The sequence below is a fragment of the Mauremys mutica genome, chromosome 5 (assembly GCF_020497125.1).
Source record: "Mauremys mutica isolate MM-2020 ecotype Southern chromosome 5, ASM2049712v1, whole genome shotgun sequence".
Taxonomy (NCBI): domain Eukaryota; kingdom Metazoa; phylum Chordata; order Testudines; family Geoemydidae; genus Mauremys; species Mauremys mutica.
In genome coordinates, this window is record NC_059076.1 from 67049238 (window position 1) to 67073402 (window position 24165).

Sequence of the window (24165 nt, forward strand, 5' to 3'; positions counted from 1 at the left end):
GCAGAAAAGAAGAGTGAGGGGGGATTTGATAGCAGCCTTCAACTACCTGAAGGGGGGATTCCAAAGAGGATGGATCTAGGCTGTTCTCAGTGGTGGCAGATAAGAACAAGGAGAAATGGTCTCAAGTTGCAGTGTAGGAGGTCTAGGTTGGATATTAGGAAAAACTATTTCACTAGAAGGCTGGTGAAGCACTGGAATGGGTTACCTAGGGAGGTGGTGGAACCTCCATCCTTAGAGGTTTTTAAGGCCCAGAATGACAAAGCCCTGGCTGGGATGATTTAGTTGGGGTTGGTCCTGCTTTTAGCAGGAGATTGGACTAGATGACCTTCTGGGGTCTCTTCCCACCCTAATCTTCTATGATTTTATGATTCCTGGAGTGAAAGAGGGGCTACAGAGTGAGAGAAAACAATGGGAGGAGAAACTACAGGAGGAGGCATTGGCCCTTCAAGGGAGCTAATCCCCAGAACAGCCAAGATGAGGTGCCGCCTGCAGTGAATGAGAACCCAATAACATAGTGCTATTAGTTTCTTACATACAGGAGGATGAAATTCACTCAAAATTTAAACAAATAAATAAAAAGTCATTTCCAAAAGGCTAAAAATAGAAATATTGTTTGAACATGACATGCCCTGTACCTTCCACCACATGGACTGCAGACTTAAAAATTAATATATGCTTTGAAGAACTCAGTTATGAGAACCAGCATAGCAAAAAAAAAATCTTTAACAGGAAGAACAATATGAATACTGATACAAGATGTTCCCTGCACTGTAGACAAGACAGGTTGTGTGAAGACATTTCACTATCACCAAATGAAATTAATAGGTAGCAGGTTTTAAAAAAAACACAAGAAAGTATTTCTTCACGCAATGCACTCTGAACCTCTGGAACTCCTTGCCAGAGGGTGTTGTGAAGACCAATACTATAACAGGGTTCAAAGGGAGTTAGATAGATTCATGGAAGATAGGTTCATCAATGGCTATTAGCCAGGATGGGCAGGAATGGTGTCCCTAGCCTCTGTTTGCCAGAAGCTGGGATTGGGTGACAGGGCCTGGATCAATTGATGATAACCTGTCCGTTCATTCACTTTGGGGCACCTGCCATTGGCCACTGTCAGAGGACAGGATACTGGGCTTGATGGATCTTTGGTCTGACACTGTATGGCCATTCTTATGTTCTTATCATAGAATCAGAGAATATTAGGGTTGGAAGAGACTTCAGGAGGTTATTTAGTCCAACCCCTGCTCAAAGCAGGACCAACCCCAACTAAATCATCCCAGCCAGGACTTTGTCAATCCAGACCTTAAAAACCTCTAAAGATGGAGATTCCACCATCTCTCTAGAAAACCCATTCCACTGCTTCACCACTCTCCTACTGAAAGTGTTTCCTAATATCCAATCTAAACCTCCCCCACTGCAACTTGAGACCATTACTTATTGTTCTGTCATCTGCCACCACTGAGAACAGCCTCCATCCATCAAACTGACTCAAGAATAATTGGCATCCTATAGGCACTCTCAGCAAAGAGGCCAACGATTAAATGATTGAGTGTGAACTTTTCTTTCATCCTTAGAGGTGAGACACTCAGAGATGAACTTTCAGAGCTAATGCATATTGATGATGAAGTGTAGGGCAACTGTGGGTAGATAAAGAAATCCAGAGTTATCAACTTGGCACCTTTCATGAACATTAAATTCACTTTAAAACAATTAAAGAAGCAGCAACATTTCTTGATGGGTCAGAACAAAGGAACATGGGGTATTTTTGTAGAAAATCTGTTCTCCTATTTCATCAAAACAAGTTCCTCACCATACACTCCAAGCCAGGGGATCAACTGAGACACACAGGGCTGTCCCTAGGGGGGTGAGGTGCCTGGGACATAGGCGCCGAGTTTCTATCTGCCGGGGGATGCTCCACCCAGGCTCCACCCCCCACTCCACCCCTTCCCCAAGGCCCCACCCCCAGCCCACCTTTTCCCATCCCCACCCTGCCTCTTCCCTGCCCAGTTCTGACCCCTCTCCCGAGCACAGTGTGCCCTCGCTCCACCCCCCAGTGCCTCCAGACGAAATAGCTGACCAGTGGTAGGCACTGGGAGGGAGGGAGAGGTTGGTGGGGGGGGGCTCCTCTTCCCCCATCTACCCGCCTGCCCCGCCTCCCGTTTCACCTCTCCATCCACCTCCTCATGAAGCGCAGGGTCCCCCAAAGCACTGGGCCTGGGGCAGTTACCCTGATTGGCTGTATCCTAGGGCATCTCTGGAGACACATTCTAGCAAAAATCTTTAATTACAGAGGAAAAAGAACACACATTACAGCTTGCAGTTGACAAAGAACATTCATTGTCAAAGAGAAAAGATTAATCTTGTTCAATGTTTCAGCATGGTTCTGACCAGATATTAACTGTAATTCTGGTAAGCCAAAGTAGCAGCATGTAAGCTACCATGATACATAGATAATAGTTGGGCAGGCTGCATATAAAATAGAAAAGGCAGAGAGGATTGACTTCAGAGACCCTGAATAGCTGTCTGCACTCATGCATTCACAGAACTTAGAGGCAGATGAATTAGAAGACCTGTAAAAAGCATGAGAGCTTCAGGAAGCACGCATTTCTCAGGGATGGGAGATGGAAAGGGTTGTCATATCCTTTAGTACTAATCTTAAATCAGGCCAGTAAATTTAGAATCAAAATCTTGGTCAGCTCCAATTATCGTGTCTCATGTGGCTGAATAGCTCCATATGTTCAATGTGAAGAGGGTTAATAATCAAACCTAAAACTAGTCTATCCACGCTATAAGGTTTTGATAAGCCGGGGACTCACTATCCATGCAAACATATATCCGCTGATCAGTAACCATGTCATGATAGGATTGGCGATCTAAAGCCAGTCCAGGATGTAACCAGAAGGACAAAATGATAATACTGGTTCCCAGGGGTGGCTCTAGGCATTTTGCCGCCCCAAGCACGGCAGGCAGGCTGCCTTTGGCGGCGTGCCTGTGGAGGGTCCGCTGGTCCCGCGGCTTAGGCGGACCTCCCGCAGGCGTGCCTGCAGGAGGTCCTCTGAAGCTGCGGGACCAGCGGACCCTCCACAGGCATGCCTGCGGGAGGTCCGCCGAAGCCAGGAGACCACCGGACCCTCCGCAGGCAAGCCGCTGAAGGCAAGTCGCTTGGCGTGCTGGGGCCTGGAGCCGCCCCTACTGGTTCCTGCATTGCATAGTTTCTGTTTTGCATTTCCTTTCTCTTCTTTTTTTATTTTCCTTGTAGTTGTTTGTAACTTCTGGCCAATGGTCATGTATGCATTGGAATCAGAATTATAGTTATTGCCAGCAAGGTTCTAGCTTAAGTCCTTTTGCTAGTGGGGACAGGAATTTTTTTAATCTATAGTTTATAAAACAGTGCTCTAGACTCAATCAGATCTGAGACAGATTTGAATTGATGACTGTGCCTGGGTGCCTGGGATGGGCCATACTGAGAATGCCACCCTCAGGGCAGACTGTAAGAAACAGGGCAGACAATCCCCCAAAACTGGTGGTTCATTCTATAATTAGATTCACCAACCCAAAGAGCTTCTGTAGCACCACATTGGTTAACAAGAAGCCAAACACAGTCCTCTTTCAGCATTCCAGCCCTTGGCTCCCATCCCAAACTGGTCTAATATAGTGAGAAGTTACTGAAAACCCTTTTCACCATACTTAAAGTTCCACCAGTCCCAAAGGATCTGACACTTACCATCAGGTCAATATATATTTCAGATCTTACACAAATATCATGCTGTCAGCCAGTCATTCATAAACTAACTAAAGTTTTATTAATAAAAGAAAAGAAGAGAGGTATTGAATGATTAAGGAATCGTATACATACAAGTGATTTTCAGTGTTTATAGATCGGGATCATAGCAGTGATATTATATCTACTGGCTTGCAAAAGTCTCTTTGGAATTATCCCAACCGGTCAGAATCCAAAAGCAGATTAGATGTAAAGTCTGTTAGTCTTTCCATGTATTTTCCAGGGTATGCCAAATAACTACTTAGAAGATCTCACTCCCATGGCTTAAACTTTCCCTATTTAAAGTTCAGCAGACGAGAGATGAAAGGATCAGGCCCAGGGTTTCTCTTTATAGCTAAAGCAGGTTTTTCAAGTGCTTTGAGCAAAGCATATGACTGAGAATTCTTCTTTGTTGAGCATGCACTGTTCGATCACCTTGAAGTTAACGTTCTATTTACTATGCATACAAAGGTAATCCAGTTACATTGATTAACATAAGGCAACTGCTGGTGATACATTATAACATAGATAAACTGAAGACAATATATATAATATTGTTAATTTCATGCAGTGTCTCACATCATTGATTTTAGGATTGACTAAACCCAGTTGCATACATAATATAAAGGCAATTAAGACATAAAAAGTGAATTAGCATCTACAAGCTAATTTGTTTACATTGTTAAACCTCTAACATGATACAGGTACACAGACAAATATTTACCATCTGCCCTTGATTTCTGTTACTACAAATGTGTGGGTTTGTGATTGCTGGTCTAGTATATCTCTTTGAAATTCATATACAAGTGAATTGTCCTGATACAATTGTAATGCCTCTTGTTAAAAGTTGTTAGGGTCATACACAGGTTGGTTGGTCTGCCAGTGTCACAATGACAGAGGTGAAAAGTTCCATATCCCCCTTATTAATCTGCTGAGCCACAGACTCCCACCTCTCCCAATAACATGTACTTTAAAAATCTTGTATAAATAAAATAAGTGATTTAAAACAGAGGATTTAATACAGGGCTGTATAGGGTGACCAGTTGTCCCAATTTTATAGGGACAGCCCTGATTTTTGGGTCTTGTTCTTATATAGGCTCCTATTTCCCCCCACCCCCATCCCGATTTTTCACGCTTGCTGTCTGGTCACCCTAGGGTTGTATATGAAGAATTTGTAGGTGAATCAGCTGAAAGTTACCACTTACACAATCTCTGTTTAGGTTACAAAACTATATTGAAATACAGTGTTGAAGTAGAATAAACCTCTTTGATGTTTCAGGGATTATGGTTTGGCCTATGGGCTCAGTCTCTTAGATTTCTTTCCCTTTCTGAAGGGTGTGAACAGAAGCTTGAAAGATGATGATATAAATGGATCTGACTATAAACATTTAACATTTTTTTTCTTATGTGACATGCTTGTTTGCTATGTTTCCAGAATGGTAAATGAAAACTAACAGACAGGGCTGGCTCCCGGTTTTTTGCTGCCCCAAACAAAAAAAAAGGGGGGCGGGGACGGAATGCCGCCGCCAAAGCAAAAAATAAAAAAGGTGCCTTGAAAAGTGCCACCCCCAAAGGGCCGGAGTGCCACCCCTTGAAAAGTGGCGCCCCAAGCACATGCTTGGAACGCTGGTGCCTAGAGCCGGTCCTGCTAACAGAAGGCCATCTCTCTTTGGGGACGAAGGAGAAAAGCACACAAATAGAAATATTTTCAAGTAAACTTTTTCAGTCGAAAAATATCATTCCATTGAAACTGAAATATTTTGGTTTTGGTTTTGGTTTTTGATGGAATGTTTTCTGAAGTTCAGGGTGGACTCCCTGACCAATTCCACAGAGATTAATTGAAAACCTGACATTTTCAATTTAAAGACAGACCTTTAATCAAAATTATGTTTCTCAACAAATTTCAAAAGTATTATTTTTCTTGTTGAAATGTGGAACAAGAGCAAACTTCAAAAATCTCAAAATTCTTTGTGAAAAGACTCACCGGTCCCCAGCCAGCTCTACACAAAAGCTCTCCTCCACTACACTGGAACATTAAGAGCCTCTTCCAGTTACTTTCATATCCCCTCTTATGGGGGAATGATACCAATTAATTTTTTTAATAATATATGATCAGATATTAGTCATCCAAATAAAGGACAAATAATGCTGCCTTAAGCTGAATATTGCACAGGTAGGGTTGCCAATTTTAGTTGTCTCTATTCCTGGAGATTTCATCAAATAACATAATCTTTAATTAAAGATTAATTTTTAGTTTCTGGAGACTCCCAGACAATCCTGGAGGATTGGCAACCAAACAAAAAGGAGGTCATGTCCAGGGAAACCTGGAGGTATAGTAACCCTAGTCTCACTCATGATTTTTGAATGCTTGGGGTCAGCAATAAATGGCTTTGAGTTGCCTTGCTGGTCCTAGATGGCCATAGAGTCATTACAGTGTGCGCTTGTCCAGCTCAGAGAATGTTGAGGGTTCCCAGATGGCTGGTGTGGAAACTAACTTTCATTCTGCTGGAACATTCCATGATAACGGGGATGAACTCGACTTAAAAAAATTATAAACAAATAGAATCCAGATAATAACCCTGCAAAAAAAATTGCAATGTGTTGTAAATATTTGTGCACTCTGCATTAGAACTTGAAAGTGTTTTATTTTAAGTGTACTTTTATTATTTTTGTTGTAAATTGTAAAATATTCATTAGGTTTCAGTCACTGGAAGTAATTGCTTGGCATATCTGTATTCATAAGACCAAATTCATCCCTAGTGTAAAAACTCCTTTAAAGGCAAAGTAGTAATACCAGGGATTAATTTAGCTCGATGCCTCTATTGCTGCAAGATCCTGATGATTTAACTCTAATAGTGTTTGTTACATTTTTCTAATGTTAAAACACAGTAGCGCAGAACATTCCAAAGATATTTTATGGTCAGGACTATTTTGCCCATTGCCAGCTGTTTGCAGAAGCTTTTAGTTCCTTTTAAAAAGGCTAAGGGTGATGCTGAATACTTTGACTTACATGCTGTATTTCATTTGGAGCTGCTTGTGAAACTATTAACAAACACTGGAAGCGTGTGAAAGTGATGATAATCCCAGCACCCTGCTGTGCATGAGTTTAATTAAAACTCAAGTTGTCAGGCAGCACAGCAAGTTTGATAAATTGTCCTACATTATGAATCTTCAGTCAGCTTTTCCAGCAAAGATGACCATTTTCAGTAGGAAAAAAAAACTTTTCTTCTTGTTTTCTGACTACAAGACTTGGCCCTGCAAATTCTGTAACTGAGATTTCAGAATGGACGTTCAGAACAGAATTTATTTAATCTGTTCTGTTATTTAGCTAATTGATGTGTATGAATTGTTAATGGTTAGCTAATGTGCAATTTAAAAAATCATGTGCTGCATGTGAATTAAAATATTAAAATAAAACAGGATTTAACTTGAATATCAGTACATTGTGAATATTGGATGAAACTAAGATAAAAGATAGTGACAACATGACAACAAATACTGTCTGCTCTCGTCCTGGCACATACTATACCAGTTTTGTCTTAGACGTTATACTTAAAACAAAAAAGATTCACAGTATTTCATACACACTAAATCAGTACAAAAGAGCAACTTCTGTAACATACCACAATTATTAATACCCTAATCAAGATATAGGAGAGGACTGTAGAATCTAGGATAGATATCTAACTATTCAACTTCATTTCAAGGAAAATATCCAAACACCATTGGTGTAGTCAGTCTACTTAAGGATGAATCTCATGAAATTAGAATTACTAATGCTAGACAAGAACAACAGTGCTTCTGGTCCTACTTTCTTTAGTATTTGTCACTTAGTTTCTTATAGAATCAATGTGTGTTTCATCGGATAATGGGAGCATATGTGTGTTTAGGTGATAGCTGTGTAATACATGGCAGAACCTTATGACAAATTGGAAGGTCGTGTCATAAATAAAATATCTGATGAATCTTTGACCACCTCATCTGCCTTCTTCCCACTAATCAGGCTCATGAATCTTTTTCTAAAATCCCACACCCCTGAGTTGCTTCAAACAGCCACCATTTTCTTAATAACAGCCTGCTAGATAAATGTTTTCTCTGCCTTCCACAAAATGTGCAATTGCTCCCCAATTGCTCGCCTGAGTCCTGGGATGAACGAAATTTGATCCTGGGCCAGGGACAGCTTTTCTGTACATAAAAATGTCATGATTTTAAATCTGGTCTATTACAACATGGGACCACTCATCCAAGTATGCTTTCTTTGGAGTTGGAAATGGATCCCTCTGTTAGACCAAGGGCCTCCACACTTCTTGACATTTAACCTGAGAAGAAAAGAGAGAGGCAGCCATCATGCTGTGGAGCAATCTGCCAATGAATCAAAAATGGACAAGGGGATTAAACGCTGAGCACATGTAAAGCCCAGTTGTGGGGAGATGCTTATTGTATTGTATTTACCTCTGATAGAGACATGAAGACTTTTGTTCCCTTTATACTTTAACAACGTTATATAACTTACTGTATATAGAGAGTTACTTAAGTAACTCCTCACTTAACATTGTAGTTATGTTCCTGAAAAATGCAACTTTAAGTGAAATATTAAATGAATCCAATTTTCCCATAAGATTTAATATATATGCGGGGGAAGGGGGCGCTTAGGTTCCAAAGAATTTTTTTGGGGGCAGACAAAAGGCATTATATACTGTACAGTACAGAACTGTACTGTGGTTGGGAAGTGCCCCTGGTTTATTCCACACAGGCACAGCCCGCTGCAGGCAAAGACACTCGGAAGCAACTTCACAGCAACAGTGGCAGCTTCCCGGGAGAAGAACAGGCGCCGACTTTGCCAGGAATGCTCCAGGCTCGCCTCTTCATGTCCCTGCTCCACCTCTTTCCACCCCCTCTCCGGAGCATGCTGCATCCCCGCTCCTTCGCTCCCCCACCCCGAAAGTCCTACGCGCCGCCTAACAGCTGTTTGGCAGCACTTAGGACTTTCTGGGAGGGAGGGGGAGGAGGAAGATGCGGCGCTTCTCCGCTCCTGCCTCTCCCTCCCAGCGCTTTGCACTTAGGACTTTCTGGGAGCGAGGGGGAGGAGTGGAGACGCAGTGCTTCCCCGCTCCTCCCCCTCCCTCCCAGAAAGTCCTAAGTCCTGCCAAACAGCAGTTTGGTGGTGGAGGAAGTGCTAGGAGGGAGGGAGAGGAGGCAGAGAAGAGGAACTTGTGCAATGCTCCCTTGTAAAGTCACTGCTCTTCCACAGAATCTTACAAGCAGAGGACAGAGCAGGCAGCCAAACAACGTTATAAAGAGGCATTGCACAACTTTAAACGCGCATGTTCCCTAATTGAGAAGCAATGTAACTTTGAAACAACATTAAGCAGGCGGACATTAGGTGAGGAGTTACCGTGTGTGTGTGTGTGTGTGTGTGTGTGTGTACAACTATATCCCAATAAAGAACTTTGATTTATGTTGGAGATGGAATTAACACAGAACCAAAATAATTTGCAAAGAGTTTGAGAAACAGTTTTGGCCAGAGATCACAAATATAGACTGTGTGGAGTTTTCTGCTTTATTGTCGTACCTTCTTTGTTCAAGGGGAATAAGAACTATTTACACATTGTCTCTTGGATCTGTGTTGTGTCTTTTTTCTAATGATAATTTAACCTACCCCAGGAATCCAAACTCTTCTTGACAACAATGCTCTCACCAACCCAACACTGTCTCAATCATTTTCCTAAATTTACAAAAACACTTCTGAATACTTTGATTTGTCGATTCTTGTGATTACTCTCATTATTGTCATTCTTACTCGATTAAGTGTAGACTTTCTAAATGCCATTATAATAGCTCTCATCTTTCTTGATTTATTTAAAAAATAACCCCATTGCAAACAGTAGATTCAGCAAGTTACCATCCCATATCTAACCTTCCATTCTTGTTGATTGTAATTTGGAAAATGAAGTTACCTGGTATAGCAAGAGCTATAGTTCTGGAACAGCTCTTAGCATGGTAAAGTTTTATGTTGCTCTGTGATTTGAATTTCCCTAAATTTTTTCTCTGTGATCTCTTCATAGCTGTCATCCACATTTAACCATAATATACCAGTAGTTTTCCTGGATAATCTGAATAGTTTGTTTGCTGTGGCTTTAAAATAGTAATGAGCCTGAAATCCAAATACCTCCTTCCCCCAAATTTCAGTGGTACTTTGATTCAAAGCCCTGGATGTGAAATTACATCAATTGTTTTGAATCTGGGTTAGGTCCAAAACTGGAAAGGCTCTAGCTTCCATATTCAGTTCATATGCAGCTAAATATGGGAGAAATTTAATCAGAATGGCTGGTGTCATGAGATTTTCCTCTATCATAAGACAATAACCTTGTAAAAACAGATCACAAAAATTCAACATTTTTTAATACAAACATGAAACTTAGCCTGGTTCAGCTTTGAACCTGAATTTCAAAACATACCCTTATCTGAATCAAAAAACATCCTTGGCCCATCTCTACATTAAAATAGTTTAAATTCTTTTTTCAGTATATACAATTTTCATTACTGAGGGCATGATCTGGAGAGAGATTTAGCATTCCTGCTTCTTATTGAAGTCAGCAATGCTGAAGCTGAGACCCAGGGGCGGCTCTAGCAATTTCGCCGCCCCAAGCACAGCAGCACGCCATGGGGGGGTGCTCTGGCGGTCGCCGGTCCCGCGGCTCCGGTGGACCTCCTGCAGACGTGCCTGCGGAGGGTCCGCTGGTCCTGCGGCTACGGTGGAGCATCTGCAGGCTTTCATGCCACTTTTCACAAGAGTGGGAATGTTACACCCAGCATCTAGTCTTACCTCAGTTTACAAGTTCTTATAAACACCTACCTGCATTCTCCTTGAACTTTAATTTGAATAATACAGAGTATTATTCTTCACTTAAGGTCTAAAGCTGTTCTAGAATGTTGCTTTGCACTGTTACACAGTTGTTGTGTTCCAGCTCAGAAATGCTTGCTGAAGTGACTTCTGTATCTATAAGGGGGTGTTTGTGTGTGTATCATATATATAGGTAAACCACTAGAGAACTCCTCAGGATGGTATTTTAATAAATACACATATAAAATATTATTATTTATTAAAAAATAAGCATTTTTCTAAAAACATTTTATTTTTATGCAAGAATCTGTATATACTGTGTCTAACCTTTAGGTACAAACCAACTGGTAGCTGGGTAAACTGGACTTTTCCATTATGAATGGAACATTGAATTAAGAAAATAATGGTTACTGTTACTCATCTGGCCAGTGCTCCACTTATTGGGCTGCATAAGAGAACTGTAGAAAGAACACAACTTAACTATGTAAATGATACTTTCTTCATAAATAGGGTCATTATATTTAATTGGGTGGCCTGAACTGTATTGAGGATAGCAATCTTCTCAGTGTTCAGAAATATGGTTGCTGGCCAATTTTCCTTGTAATTCAGCAACATTGTTTTTTGGCAGCTGGGCAATGATTGTTTGCAGTGTGTACTCTCTTCTCTTGAAATGATGATGTCATCGCCACTTGTTTCCAGGCCACTGAAACAAACAGAAGTACTCAGGTTAAATTTAAAATGGCTCCCTAGAGGAAGCAGAGGGAAGAGAGAGAGAGAAAGTGATGCAAGGTGATTCCTCTATGATTACCTGTATTGCTCTTGGACTTTACAGTCCTGTGAATGAGGGACCATGCCAGAGGTGAAAGTAAGCCAGTATGCCCTGGTACGGCATACTGGCAAGAGCCAGTACGCTGTACCTGACACCTTAAAGTAAGTATAGTATCTGTGCACAGATACCTATCAGGCCATGGTTCAAAGAGCAGGAATTCTTGTATACAGAATTCATGTTGTAAGAACCATTCTAAACAATTCATTGTGTATCTTTAGTTGATATTTTCTTGGATTTGGGAGATATTTTCTTGGATTTGTCATATGTATTTATTCAAATCCGTAGTTTGTCAGGATTACTGTATTCACCTTCTATGATGCTAATACATAATGGTAATCAACATAATGTAAATCTATCTAATGGACCATAGATATTTGCAGTGTTCCTGGATAAGACATTGTCAATTACTCATTTCATTTATTCCACATCATAGGAGATGTGCTGGTACCCCATTGTCTCAAAATTTTGCTTTGCCAGAAGTACAGCCAATAGAACCTATTTTAGAATTGGCTCAGGAAAATCATGCCATCTGAACTGGACTCCCCAAAATGATGCATCTGTAATCTGTGGGCCAGTACTATAATTAATCATTTCTGAAAGTGCTTGAAGAACCTCTTCTTAATGGTGTGTAAAAAGATCACACTCCCACAACATAAACTTTAAATGACCACCATGTGATTTATATCGCTGACACGCTGTACCTGCCTTAGTGCTTCTATTAAATATAGTTATTTACACAGGGTGTGTATCTATGATCGGGCAAAACAGTTTGGCTACAATAAAAGCTGTCCCACGTTTTGTCCCAAAACTTGAACCAAATTAAATCTGATCAATTGTTTGAAGTTCAGAAAAGTTTGGCTAACTTTTTTCCTATTTAGTTGTTTGTTTGTTTGTAAATGTTTCCATGCCTCTTCACTGCTAGTGGAAACCAGGACCAGAAAAGCCATAAGAAAAGCCCAGTATTTTCAATCAGTTGACACCAAAAAGCTTAGGAAATCAGGGCTGCACCAATGCAAAGTAATATGTATGGGAGCCCATCTGACTTCCTTTTTATCTGTGACTGGATCCCTCCTCTTTTATTACACCACACTCATGCATGGCTGCCTCTTGACTGTCTATAAACATTCCATACACACGCACTCCGCAGTTGGCTGCTTGCCATTTGGCAAATTTTCTCAAACACTGTCAAATGGGATAAAAATATATCTCCCTGTTTGGCCTTAAGAAGTAGAGAGGCACACAGCTTTCTCGATATAGTTGGGAATCTGGCCCTATGTCTTTGCTGGCTTAGAAGAGGGCAGGGAGTTAGGGTTGTTTGTATATTTTAACACTAGAACAAATGGTTTTCAACAATATTTCAAAGTATCCAACTAAGTCGTTAATTTACCAAGTGTTCCTATACTGGTACTGCAATATTTACGAAGCCAAAAAGTATTCTGAGACTGCAGCCTGAGTGAAAAGTGTTTACTTAGTACAACTGTGCTTCTAACAGGATGGCCTGTCCCTTTAAGTGCCAGGAGGCCTGGGGCCAGCCCTCTTCCATTAGCCTCATCTGTGCCATAATTAGCTGCCTGCCTGCTTAAGGGACAGGACTAATTGGGGTCAGGTGATGGCCTGGGGGAAAAAAAGAACACTGGGCCTCATAAAAGGGCAGAGAACTGTGTATAGAGGAGGAAATGTAAGAAGCAAGTTGGACTCTTGGGAAATGCCCTAGAGTAGGGTCTGGAAGAAGTGGTGCAGTTGAGCAAAGCAGCCTGGGACTTAGAGTTCTGTCCCAGAGCAGAGAAGACTAAAAGGTAGCTGAGGGAGGCTGAGAGTGTGTGAGAGGCTGCAGGGAAGCTGTCTTGGAGTCAGCACTCCATCTCAAGGCAGAGAGACTTAAGGGAAGCATAGAAGCGGCTGAGAACTGAGCCTAGAGGGTGGGATGAAGAGTAGCTCAAAGGTGGGGGGAGAACCTTTTGTTTTAGACTTTTATTACCCCAGCAAAGGATTTAACTGTGAGAGTGACCTATCCAGAGGGCTGAGTCACATGAATCCCTGGAAGAGGTAGAAAACCCTGGTGAGAAGAATCTACAAAAAGATCCTTTTCATCTCCCATCTCAATTATCTCTTCTCTGGGTAAAAATACAGTCCCCTAATAGCAGCAGATTCCATTCCTGTATAGTAGGCTCAACCACCCTCATTTAAGACCCTGATCTTGCAAATAAAAGTCAATGGAGTCTCTCCATTTAGAGGAATAGGCTCATAAAAAATTGTAGTAATAAGGGAAGCCTCACTACAACCTTAACTAGGGGACAGGAATTATGACCTCTAGAGACAGATTTTCAAAAGAGCTCTGCTCCTCTTCAGTCACCTGCAGAAGTGGCCGGATTGGATGTGGAACCCTTTGGAAAATCTTGCCAATGATGTTTTTCTGCTTCTTATCCAGTCAATGCTCAGTTTGGCAACCAAGTGCTTAGGGGTTATTACAAAAAAGGTTCAACAGATAGTCCTGTCTGATCGCCTAGCACAACATAAATCATTCAGATAAAAGGCCACTAGCCATTATCACCTAATGGTTATTATATCCTGATCTGAATAAATGCATCCCCCCATCCACAGTCCTCTGAACCACAACAGAAATCCCCACACAGCACCTACTCCCAAAAGCCTGTCCCTGCATTAAGGCTGTGTTATAAATGTTTCATGGAGCACCCCTGGTGGCCCAGGAAACATTTATAACACATAATGAAACCTCTACCAACCATGGAGGAAGCCAGTCTGACCCTCACCTATAAGCTTATTAATATTTATAAAAGTCATGCAGCTAGCCAACACTTCAATCTACATCCTAAAATTGTAATCCATATCCTAAAATGAAATGGTGCCTGGCATTTTCTCCCTGGTGCGCTGTGATCTATTATAAATGGGTTATTCCTCATTTTCCAAGCATGGAAGCATTTTAATTTTTTTTAACTCTCTTCCTAGCTTAACAGTGCAGTGCCAGTCAGTGAAGCTGTTCAGAGACCTGAGTGCCTCTCTAACTTGCCAGTATTTCACTTCTGCTTGAAGTGGCAGGAGATTCCTCTAGACTTTTCCTTTCTCTGACTCAAGGCAAGAGCCCTTCCCATTGTTTTTATTAATAATATTTATTCATTTATTATTATTCTCCCTCTTCTTGGTGCCTCCCTGGTATACAGAGGATTTTTGAGAACAGTTGTCTGCAGGAAAATGGGATTTGAAGAGAAAATGTGGTCATGTAGCAAGCCCAGTTAAGATCAAAAGAGCTCCTGATTGTGGCCCAAGTGCACAATAGAACACTGCTTTGCCTGCTTTACAGCAATGTGGCAGGCTAGCATTGTCCTATTTGGGGTAGAAGTTCAGCAGCAGGAGCTGGCTTGGCAAAATCTCCAAGCCAGTATTCCCTGGCTACTTGGTCTCCAGACCCAGGTGAAACATGGCAGCCAGGGCTGACTCCAACAGCAGCAATGTTGGGGTCTCTCTTTGCCTTAAGTCTTTTTTTCCATTTTTTGTATAATAAATGAATAAGTGGATATAACATAATGGTAGCCTGGCTGGAGATGGCTAATCTTTACTAATATTAATTAATCAGAATTTATAGTTTGTTTTCTCAGCTTGGGCAGTTTGCTGGGGTACTATAGAGGTAATCAGCAGAGCTGCTTGGGAATTTTATGACTAAATATTCTTTCACTGGAAAACATGGGTTAAAAAAACTTTTCGCAGAAATGTATCAGTTTCCACCAGACTTTTGTTCAGAAGGTTTCTCAGGTCCAGGATGGAATTTCTGGCCAAAATGAACAAATGAAAAAATCCACAGTAGAATAGCTCAGTTATTAGGACACTCATGAAGGTCCTTTCTCTCCTGGATTTGGAACAGGGCCTTGAACTTAGTGCCCTAAGTTCTGGGCTCTACAGTTAGTCTCTCTCTCAATCTTTCCACTTGCGGCTGTTCACTTTTATAAATAAATAAACATTCATCAGGCCAGAAAGAGACTAACTCTATATCCCAGTGGCTAGGGCACTCCACCCTCTGAATCAAGTAGAGAAGGGACTTGAACCTGAGTCCCCCACATTCTAAGTGAGTGCCCTAAGTGAGCTATTGGCTATCTTGAGGTCAGGCTCTCTCCTTTTAATTAAATATGTCATTCTATGTTAGACTGAAATCTGTCAAAACATCAAAAAAAATTATTAAATGGAATTCATGGTTTTCAGCCAGTAATCGGTTTTCTGAACAACTCCACCTGTTGGCACTGCATTGTGAAGCTAGAAAGATGGGGGTGGGGGGTTAAATATAAGGCACTTCCATGGTTGGAAGATGAGGAGGAATAACTCAGATGCCCAGTTCAGAGAAGGAAAAATTACTTCTAAGTAAGTAAATTTTACCTCTGGTTTCTTTTCCCTTTTTCAATATTACCAAACTAATAAATGTGGTCCCTGATTATAAAGCTTTATTAAATGCTTCCACAATAAATGATATCAAGCATACACTAAATTATAAAATTCAGGAGGCAGAATGTCCATTCCTGGAGATTCATGACTCTTAGAATAAAACTGCAATTATTTGGCTAAGCATAATCATTGTAAAGCTCATAACACAAGAAGTGTTTCTGACAGTGAAGACATAGTTGCATTTACAAGTAACACTTTAAATTACCATTGACATTTCTGAATCACTAGTTGGTGGCTGCTATCTTGATAATTAGTGGCATCGTTTGTGATATTGGTCCAGATAGATACAAATGAAAAATTTTAGGCCAAAGGGAGTTTTTTGACAAAGTTAAAGAAAACTCAAAATCCATCTTAAAATGGAAACTTTGACACATGCAACTTTAACAGGGAAGTCAGCTCCATTTCCTGTTTATTAGCAGTGTGTCTCTGTCTTCTTTATTAGGTTTTGACTTGACCAGAAAACATTATTTACAACTATATGTGAAAGTCTTCCAAAGAAACAGTGCTCTCCTGGTTGCATGGCATCACCATATTTGGAAGTCCCTAGTTGTGGGAAGACATTAAAAGAGCTGCTCTTTTACTTCACTTTTATGTCCTTGACCTGCTGCTGCAGAGTATGCACAATAACTAGTGTCAGACTGTGGTGTTAAATACGGCTTTAAATTATATAGTGAACTTAGGTTATGCTTGTTGGTGTGAATATGTCACATAACTTGTCCCCAAAAGTACTGCACATATAACCTTGACACTGAGCAAAGAGAAATTAAGGCTATTACAGTGTGGAACAGTCTTCAAAGAAAAATTGTGGAAGTCCCATCATATGAGTCATTGAAACTAAACTGGACAAAGCACTTGAGAATATACTGGGGGGGGATAAGCCTGCACTGGCAGAAAGAAGAACAGATGACCTCATAGGTCTTTTTTTACCTCTCAATTTTAGGACTTTGTTATATGATTAGCATTGCTTGAGGGAAAATTGCGGTTTTAAGCCTTTTTTTTCCCTTTGTCACAACAGAGACACCAAATTAGAAAGTGCGCGTGTGTGTGCGCGCGAAAAGGATTGTGCAACCAAATTTAATGAAGCTCCTGTTCTCTATCATACCTGTGGGAAAAGTTTTGAAGGTTTTTTGTTTGTTTTGTTTTTGTTTTGATATAACATGCCTTCTCTGATTTCTTATTAGGAGACAACAATGGATGGTCTCAACAATTTGATAAGTATTTTGCAAAATACAATGAAATGACTTCCTCACATGCTTTTGAGGTAAAGACATCGGAGTGCTGTAAGTACTAACAGGAGTTATTCATGTGATTATTACAGTGAGTGCAACATATTTCCTTCTGGGAAATCTTCTTACAACATATTCAGATGCAATGTCATTCCATTTGTAGTGAAATAGATTGAATATCTCATATAGTTTCGATGCATTTATGCAAATTTTAAGTCCATTAATAGTGACTTTCAGGCTACAGTGAAGTTGCTCTCTGAAAAAGATTAATTCCTCTGTTAGAAACATCACAGATACAAAATTATGAAGGAAATATATATTCTTAGAGAGACGCACAAAGTGGAATGACTTGAACCCCACATCTTTCAGAACAAAATGTAAAAAAAAAAAAATCTCAGCCTAGCTTTCCTACAATTTAAAAAAATCCCCTCCTCCTGGGAGAGGGAGAAACCCAGATCCTACATGCTTCTTTTAAAATTTGTAAGCCATTCAGATACTGCAGAGAGCAAGAAGAGACAGATACAGGTTCCTAATATAATTTTGATTAGCAATTTGCTATGAAGTATTATCAGTAAATATAGCACTAAAATGGAAAAATCAGATCCAGATTTTGAACAAATTCAAATTTGGGAGCTTTTAGATCAGGTCTTTTGGGTTGTACCTATCATTTTCTTGTGATAATATCAGTAACAGATGAAATCAGCCAATTGTGAGAGGTCTGCTACTGTATTATCATACCACATTCTACACTAAATCCCTAGTGACTTCACTGGGAGTTACATTCATTAAACTGAGGTAGTATATTGCCCATCATTCTTGCCAGTGGGGTCATGCTGTATTAGATAGGCCAGGGGTGGGCAAACTACAGCCTACAGGCCACATCCAGCCCACGGGACCCTCCTGGCCTGGAGGTTCACCCTCTGCCCCTCCCCGCTGTTGCCCCTCGCCAGCAGCCCCAACTCGCTCATTCTGCCACCGGCTGCAATGCTCTGGGCTGTGGGGGTGTGAGCTCCTGGGGCAGCGCAGCTGCAGAGCCCAGCCTGACTCGGTGCTCTGTGCTGTGTGGTGGTGGTGGTGGCAGTGGCGGCGCAGCTGTAGCGCCGCCAGCCATCGGTGCCCCAGACAGCACAGTCAGGGAGCAGGGGGGGTTGGATAGAGGGCAGGGGAGTTTGGGGTGGTGGTCTGGGGATGGGGGTGGGAATGGTGGTCGGGGGGAAACAGAGGATTGAATGGGGGCATGGGGCAGTCAGGAGACAGGGAGAAGGAATGGTTGGATGGGGCAGAGGTCCCGGGGAGGCCATCAGGAATGAGAGGAGGGGTTGGATGGGGCGGTGGGTGTCCAGGGGCAGTCAGAGGATAGGGAGCGGGGAGGTGTGGATGGGGCAGGGGTCCCAGAGGGGCTGTCAGGGAACAAGGGGGGTTGGATGGGGCAGGAGTCCTGGGGGGCAGATAGGAGGTGGGGGCTGGGCCATGACCCCCTCCCCTAACCAGCCCTCCATACAATTTACAAAACCCAATGTGGCCCTCAGGCCAAAAAGTTTGCCCACCCCTGAGATAGGCTCATTCCTCACTATCTGCTCTGTGCAGAGCTAGGATTAAGAGAAGACACAATAATTGAGTTTTGCATCACAGTCACAGAAGGAGGTATAGCAGGTAGCTTCACATCATGGGGAATGAAGAGGAGTAGATATGATTTTTTTTTCACAAGTACTCTGTCAAAAAAAGTTTTGATTAACTTTTTCCACACTGGGAACTGTTGAAAAATAAAAGATCTATTACTGAGTGGCTCCAAACTGTACAAATCAATTCCTGCGCCAAGAGACTTGATCACCTTCCCTCACTGCAGTAATCACTACTCCTAATATCTTATCCTTTGGAAATGCTAACAGTTATAAAACAATATAACAAAACAAAGAGAAATTATCAGGGTTGTAACTGTGCAAAGAATAGATGACGGTACAAACTACAGGTACTAAAAGAAAAAAGCATCTTGGTATTGCTTGTCAGTTTTTGTTTCATTTAATCAAAACGTGGTTTTGTGCAAACTGACTTAATTGAAGCACCAGATGTGAAATATGCTGTAGAAAGATTGAGTAAAGCTAAATTAAGATTCCTGAATGCGCATTTCATTCAGGTTTGGTCTGTTCATTTGCAAGTAAAAGCTCACAATTCTTGTTCACAGATAATTCAACACTAAGTTACGCCAGGTCTATGCTCAAAAGTTAGGTCGACCCAGCTACATCATTCAGAGGTGTGAAAAACCGACACCTCTGAGGGACGTAGTTATGCTGACTTAACCCCCAGTGTAGACAGCTCTGGTTGACAGAAGAATTCTTCCATCGACCTACCTACTGCCTCTCGGGGAGGTTGATTACCTACACCAGTGATGGGCAACCTGTGGCCCGCAGCTCCCATTGACCGGGAACGGTGAACCACGGCCACTGGGAGCAGTGGGCAGCCCTGAAAATGTAAACAAACTGTCTGGCGGCCTGCCAGAGGATTACCCTGACAGGCGGCAGGTTGCCCACTGCTGACCTACCCTGATGGGAGAACACCTCCCATCAGACTAGGAAGTGTCTACACTGAAACACTACAGTGGTGCAGCTGCAGGGTGGCAACTGTGCCACTGTAGCAGTTTCAAGTGTAGACAATCCCTTTGTGTACGAACTGGAAAAAATGGAAAGGTTTGGCCATTCTTGTGAGGGACTATATTAATCTCATTGTTTGGGGCCAACGTTAAAAAGGAAATCTCTCTGTGAGAGCACAGTTACATGTAAATCAAACAATGGCATGTGCAATTGTCAAACTGGTCCTTGAAATCACAATTCTGCAGCACAAATCATGTGCTTGCATTTTTGGACCTGACCCTTAAGCCTCCTTTCAAAATGTAGCCATTTATGTGAAATTTAAAATATAGAAAAAAAATCTGCTGTCTATTCTGTAAATTTGCTAAATCTTCTCAAAATGTATGCTTGTTACATGTAGTTCATGCTTTAATATGGGCATGCAATGGTGCACTTTTTTTTGCACATCGGCCAACACCTACTAGTACAACCACTGACATTTTGGTCCTTCGTGTACCACAACCTGCTTTTGGTCACAAAACCTATTTGCATTTGCATATCAGGCAGATATCAAGGTTCTGTTACTTGCAACTACAAATTATCTAACTAGCAATTTAGAACTATTTCTAAACTCCATACCACCATCTCAGCACTGCACACGGCTTGTGGAAACAAATGAAGTCAGTTCAGAGGACAATTGTTATTTTTCATCCTGCTCCTGAGTTAATCATTGGCTACAACTTTTGAGACTCCACCTTATTTTCTTCTTCTTGGGTTCCTCTGTTGAATGCGTTATTAAAAGACATGTTTTTACTAATATTGTTTATGTCAAATTATACAGACATCAGAAAAAAAGTAAAAACCTCTAAGGCTTCACAGCACTTTGCGGGGGGGCGGGCAGAGGGCAACACAGCACCAACAAGAGCTCCTGGCATTGTGCTGGAGTCAGGCACTATCTCAGGGAGTGAGGGGGGGGTGTGCTTGCTGCTATCAGGGGAGATTTTCTAAGTGGCAATTAGGTGTCCAACCCTCATTTACTTTCAGTGAGAGTTGGGCACCTACTAGCAGTGTGTGCCTTTGAAAATCTCCCCCATGCTCTTAAAAGCCTGCCGCATGCTCTTCATTGGCCAGTGCAGATCTGGGGCCATAGACCTGCCTTCTCTCTGTCCTAGCCTTAGCTAGCACTGCTAGAGATGCTAGGTCAAAGCACAGAAACTGAGATTATGCCCAGGCAAGGCTCAGGGTGAGTAATAAAAGGGAAAGAAATGTTCTTGGACCCATTCTTAGCCCCTTGTACACCTGCACAGAACTCTGTACAGTTTAGCCCAGATAATGTAATACAGACTAAATAAGATGGTGGGGAGTCTAGCAAATCATGGAATTGGATTTCACAGAAATAGGACCCAAAATGGATAAAACATCCTCCCCACCATATCAGGCCACAATCACAATATCAAGCTCAAAATGTATTCTAAATGTTCTGCTATTGTATTGGACTCAGAAGTCAATACCAATCTTTTAATTATCTGTATTTATATTAGTCACTGTGTTACTAGATCTAAATTAAAGGCATACTTGAGAACCTTAAAACAAAGCATTATCTAGCTCTGTTTAATATGCGCTGATATGTTGTTATACTAAAACCATTTTCTACCCATCTCTTTTTTCCCCATCCCATCACCTACCTTCTGCCATGACTGCTATCTTCTCTTCATTCAGTGGTTGATTCTGTGCCAGCAGAATGTCTGTGCCGAGGGCTAGAGCTTGACTGTGAGGGTGCCAATTTACGCTCTGTCCCGTCAGTCTCTTCAAATGTAACTCTGATGTAAGTAGAGCAGAACAAGCAGCTTCTTGATCTGAACAGCACTGAATATCAACTCTGCAGACCATCTCATAATTATACCCTTATAATTATAACCGCTTGGTTTAACTGAAACTGGTGTGAACTGAAAGTACAGTATCATTCTGTGTTGACAAGCCTTGTAGTAAAACGCTTTTAAACACAGATTACCCCTGCATAAAATAAGAGAAAAGAAATTAGTTCAAAGTGTGAGATATAGTGAGTCTGCAGTCAGCAGTTGTTTGCAATAATACCTCAAATGAGTACAATTTCACCAGCATCAAGAAACACTGCAAGAGAAATAACTCTGTGAATCACATATGCTCAGGACCTCATCCTGAAATCCTTACTCCTGCAAGTAGCCTTTACTTATATGAATAATGTGGAAATTCAGGGAAATACCTGTATGAATAGGGGCTTACAGGTAGGGATTTTGCTCACTATCGCACGATAAGAAGTCAGTACAGCAATTTTAAGATTTGAGAGAGATCTGGAGGGTGGCCTGACCATTGGTCCTGGCTTACACACTCAAATCTGAAGCTGTGCTTCCCACTTGGCAAACAAAATGCAGCATCAAACATCCCCACCTGAGGAATTTTTCTGTAAAATTTCTTGCTATTTTCAGGACATGAAACTACTTGCAGTGGTGCCTTTAATGGACATGTGGGGCACAGAGGCATATGTTCTGGGGGGTAGGTTTTGTGTGTATTTCAGGTTAGAAATAAACTCAAACCTAGGAGATTTATCTTCTGATTTTTGAACTCTTAGGTTTGCTATGCTGCCATTTGTCAACAGGGTGTGGACACCAAGTAAGACTCTGTGGTGCTGCAGCTCTGGGCCCATTATTAATTAGATTGAGAGCAGGTGCAGACAGCCAAGCAACAGTTTCCTGTCTGACATATTCGGACCATTTCACACTGGTATCCACTATGCTTCTACTATGTCCCGCCATATGTAGTCAACTGGTGATTGATCTTGAATGGACTGCAGGTAACATAACATGGTGCCCAAAAGGTTGGGTATGGGGGATGCGACAGTGCATGCGTGGCAGCAAGCAGGGTTCCTCAGGTCCGTTGCCTTCCCATTGGCTGGGGCTGCAGGATAAGTCTAGCCATGTGGCTCTTGCTCCTCTACCCATCTATTTAAATTCTTCAAGGCATTTCATAATCCTGTTGTTCCTGCTAGTTGGAGAATTTAAATACATTGGGGGAGGGGAGCTGTGCAAGAACCAAATGGCCCTCCCTCCCCTTAGCCCATTTTGGTAACAGGAAGGAATTTTTCCCATTGGACCAAACAGGTAGGGGTCTGGTGGGTTTTTTCACCTTCCTCATGGCATTTTAGAGTATGTCTCCGCAGCCCGCAGCAGTAAGCCTCTGAGTCCAGGTCAACAGACTCACGCTTGTGAGGCTCACCCTACAGCACTAATAGTAGCTGTCTAGATGTTGCAACTTGAGCTGCAGCTCAGGCTTTGAAGCCTAGGGAAGGGGGTGGGCTTCAGAGCCTGAGCTGCAACTTCAAAGTGCTGTCTGTACAGCTGTTTTTAGTGTGGTAGCATGAGTCCAAGGCTGTCGACCTGGGCCCGGAGGCTTGCTGTCATGGGCTGCCACTGGCTTTGTAGATGTACCCATGAAGGCACAGCTGGGCCAGCTCCCAGAGATAATGAGACCTGGAATGTCACTGGTGGACCGTGTGCCTATAGGAATAAGGGAGACCCGAAGTCTTTGTAGCTTGAGGTCTGCCCTTACTAACCTCTGTTCGCCCTTCACACAGAGGGAGGCAGAAGCAAACTGAGTCCTAAAGGTAGTGCTGGGCATGTATTCCCTGAGCTATTAGTTATTTGGTGGGAGCCCTGTAGCCCCACACTGGAAGTGTGTTATGTGAGAATGAGGGGTGGCCACATATCATCCCTTCCCAGTGTTAAATTAATAAAGTTGTAGCCTGCTGCTTAAATCCATCCCATTTATCTGCTGTAGGGTGACCAGACAGCAAATGTGAAAAATTCGGACCGGGAGGGGAGGTAATAGGAGCCCGACATCTGGACATCTGGTCACCCTAATCTGCTGTTCATTTGCCTGCACGTTCTGATCAGTCTAGTGCTGTAAAACATTGCCCTGCATTTTACTCCTGAATAGAAGTCATAGCATTATCACATTATTTTAACAAGCTGTCCCAGCCCTCAAATTTTGTTGCAAACTAATGACAATCCATGATCAGGTAATCCCAGAGCCAACTCTTCTTCTAGACAGTTTTAAATTCTGTTTTTATATGTGGAAGTTTCATTCACATCTTGAAGGAAATACTGTGCATGCTAATTTTTCAGTTTAAAAACCAGCACGAAGGCCAGGCTAGCAGTTTGGTGCTAGAGAGACAGTTTTTATTAGTACTTATCCCTCATTCATGAGGTCAGCAGAGAGTGAGTGTGCATGTGGAGACAGCTCACTCACCCCCCAAGAAGTGGATTGTTTCACATCATTTAACAATAACCCTCCCTGCTGGTTAAGGAGTGCTGCATTGGTGAGCTGTGAAAGGAATCCAGACAAATCTTAAACTCGAAGGACAGTGGCTATGATATGCATTGTTGAGAGAGGTTTAAAGTAGGTGGAAAAAATTAGTTCTCAGGGCTCAAGCAGAGACATAGAGAGGTTTTCATTAT

General features: G+C 41.9%; 1 protein-coding gene across 5 annotated transcripts in view; it reads left to right on the forward strand.

Moving 5' to 3' along the window:
* The window catches only part of RXFP1 (relaxin family peptide receptor 1), an 85191-nt gene that overhangs the window by 35617 nt on the left and 25409 nt on the right, over positions 1-24165 (forward strand). For 4 of the 5 annotated variants that reach the window (XM_045019231.1, XM_045019227.1, XM_045019230.1 and 1 more), the window contains 2 exons: positions 17064-17162; positions 21392-21497. In XM_045019231.1, the coding sequence (XP_044875166.1) occupies positions 17120-17162; positions 21392-21497 (149 nt within the window). In that variant the 5' untranslated portion in view covers positions 17064-17119. Of the gene's footprint in view, positions 1-17063; positions 17163-21391; positions 21498-24165 lie in introns of those variants that run through there. The other variant, XM_045019229.1, reaches the window with a different exon arrangement.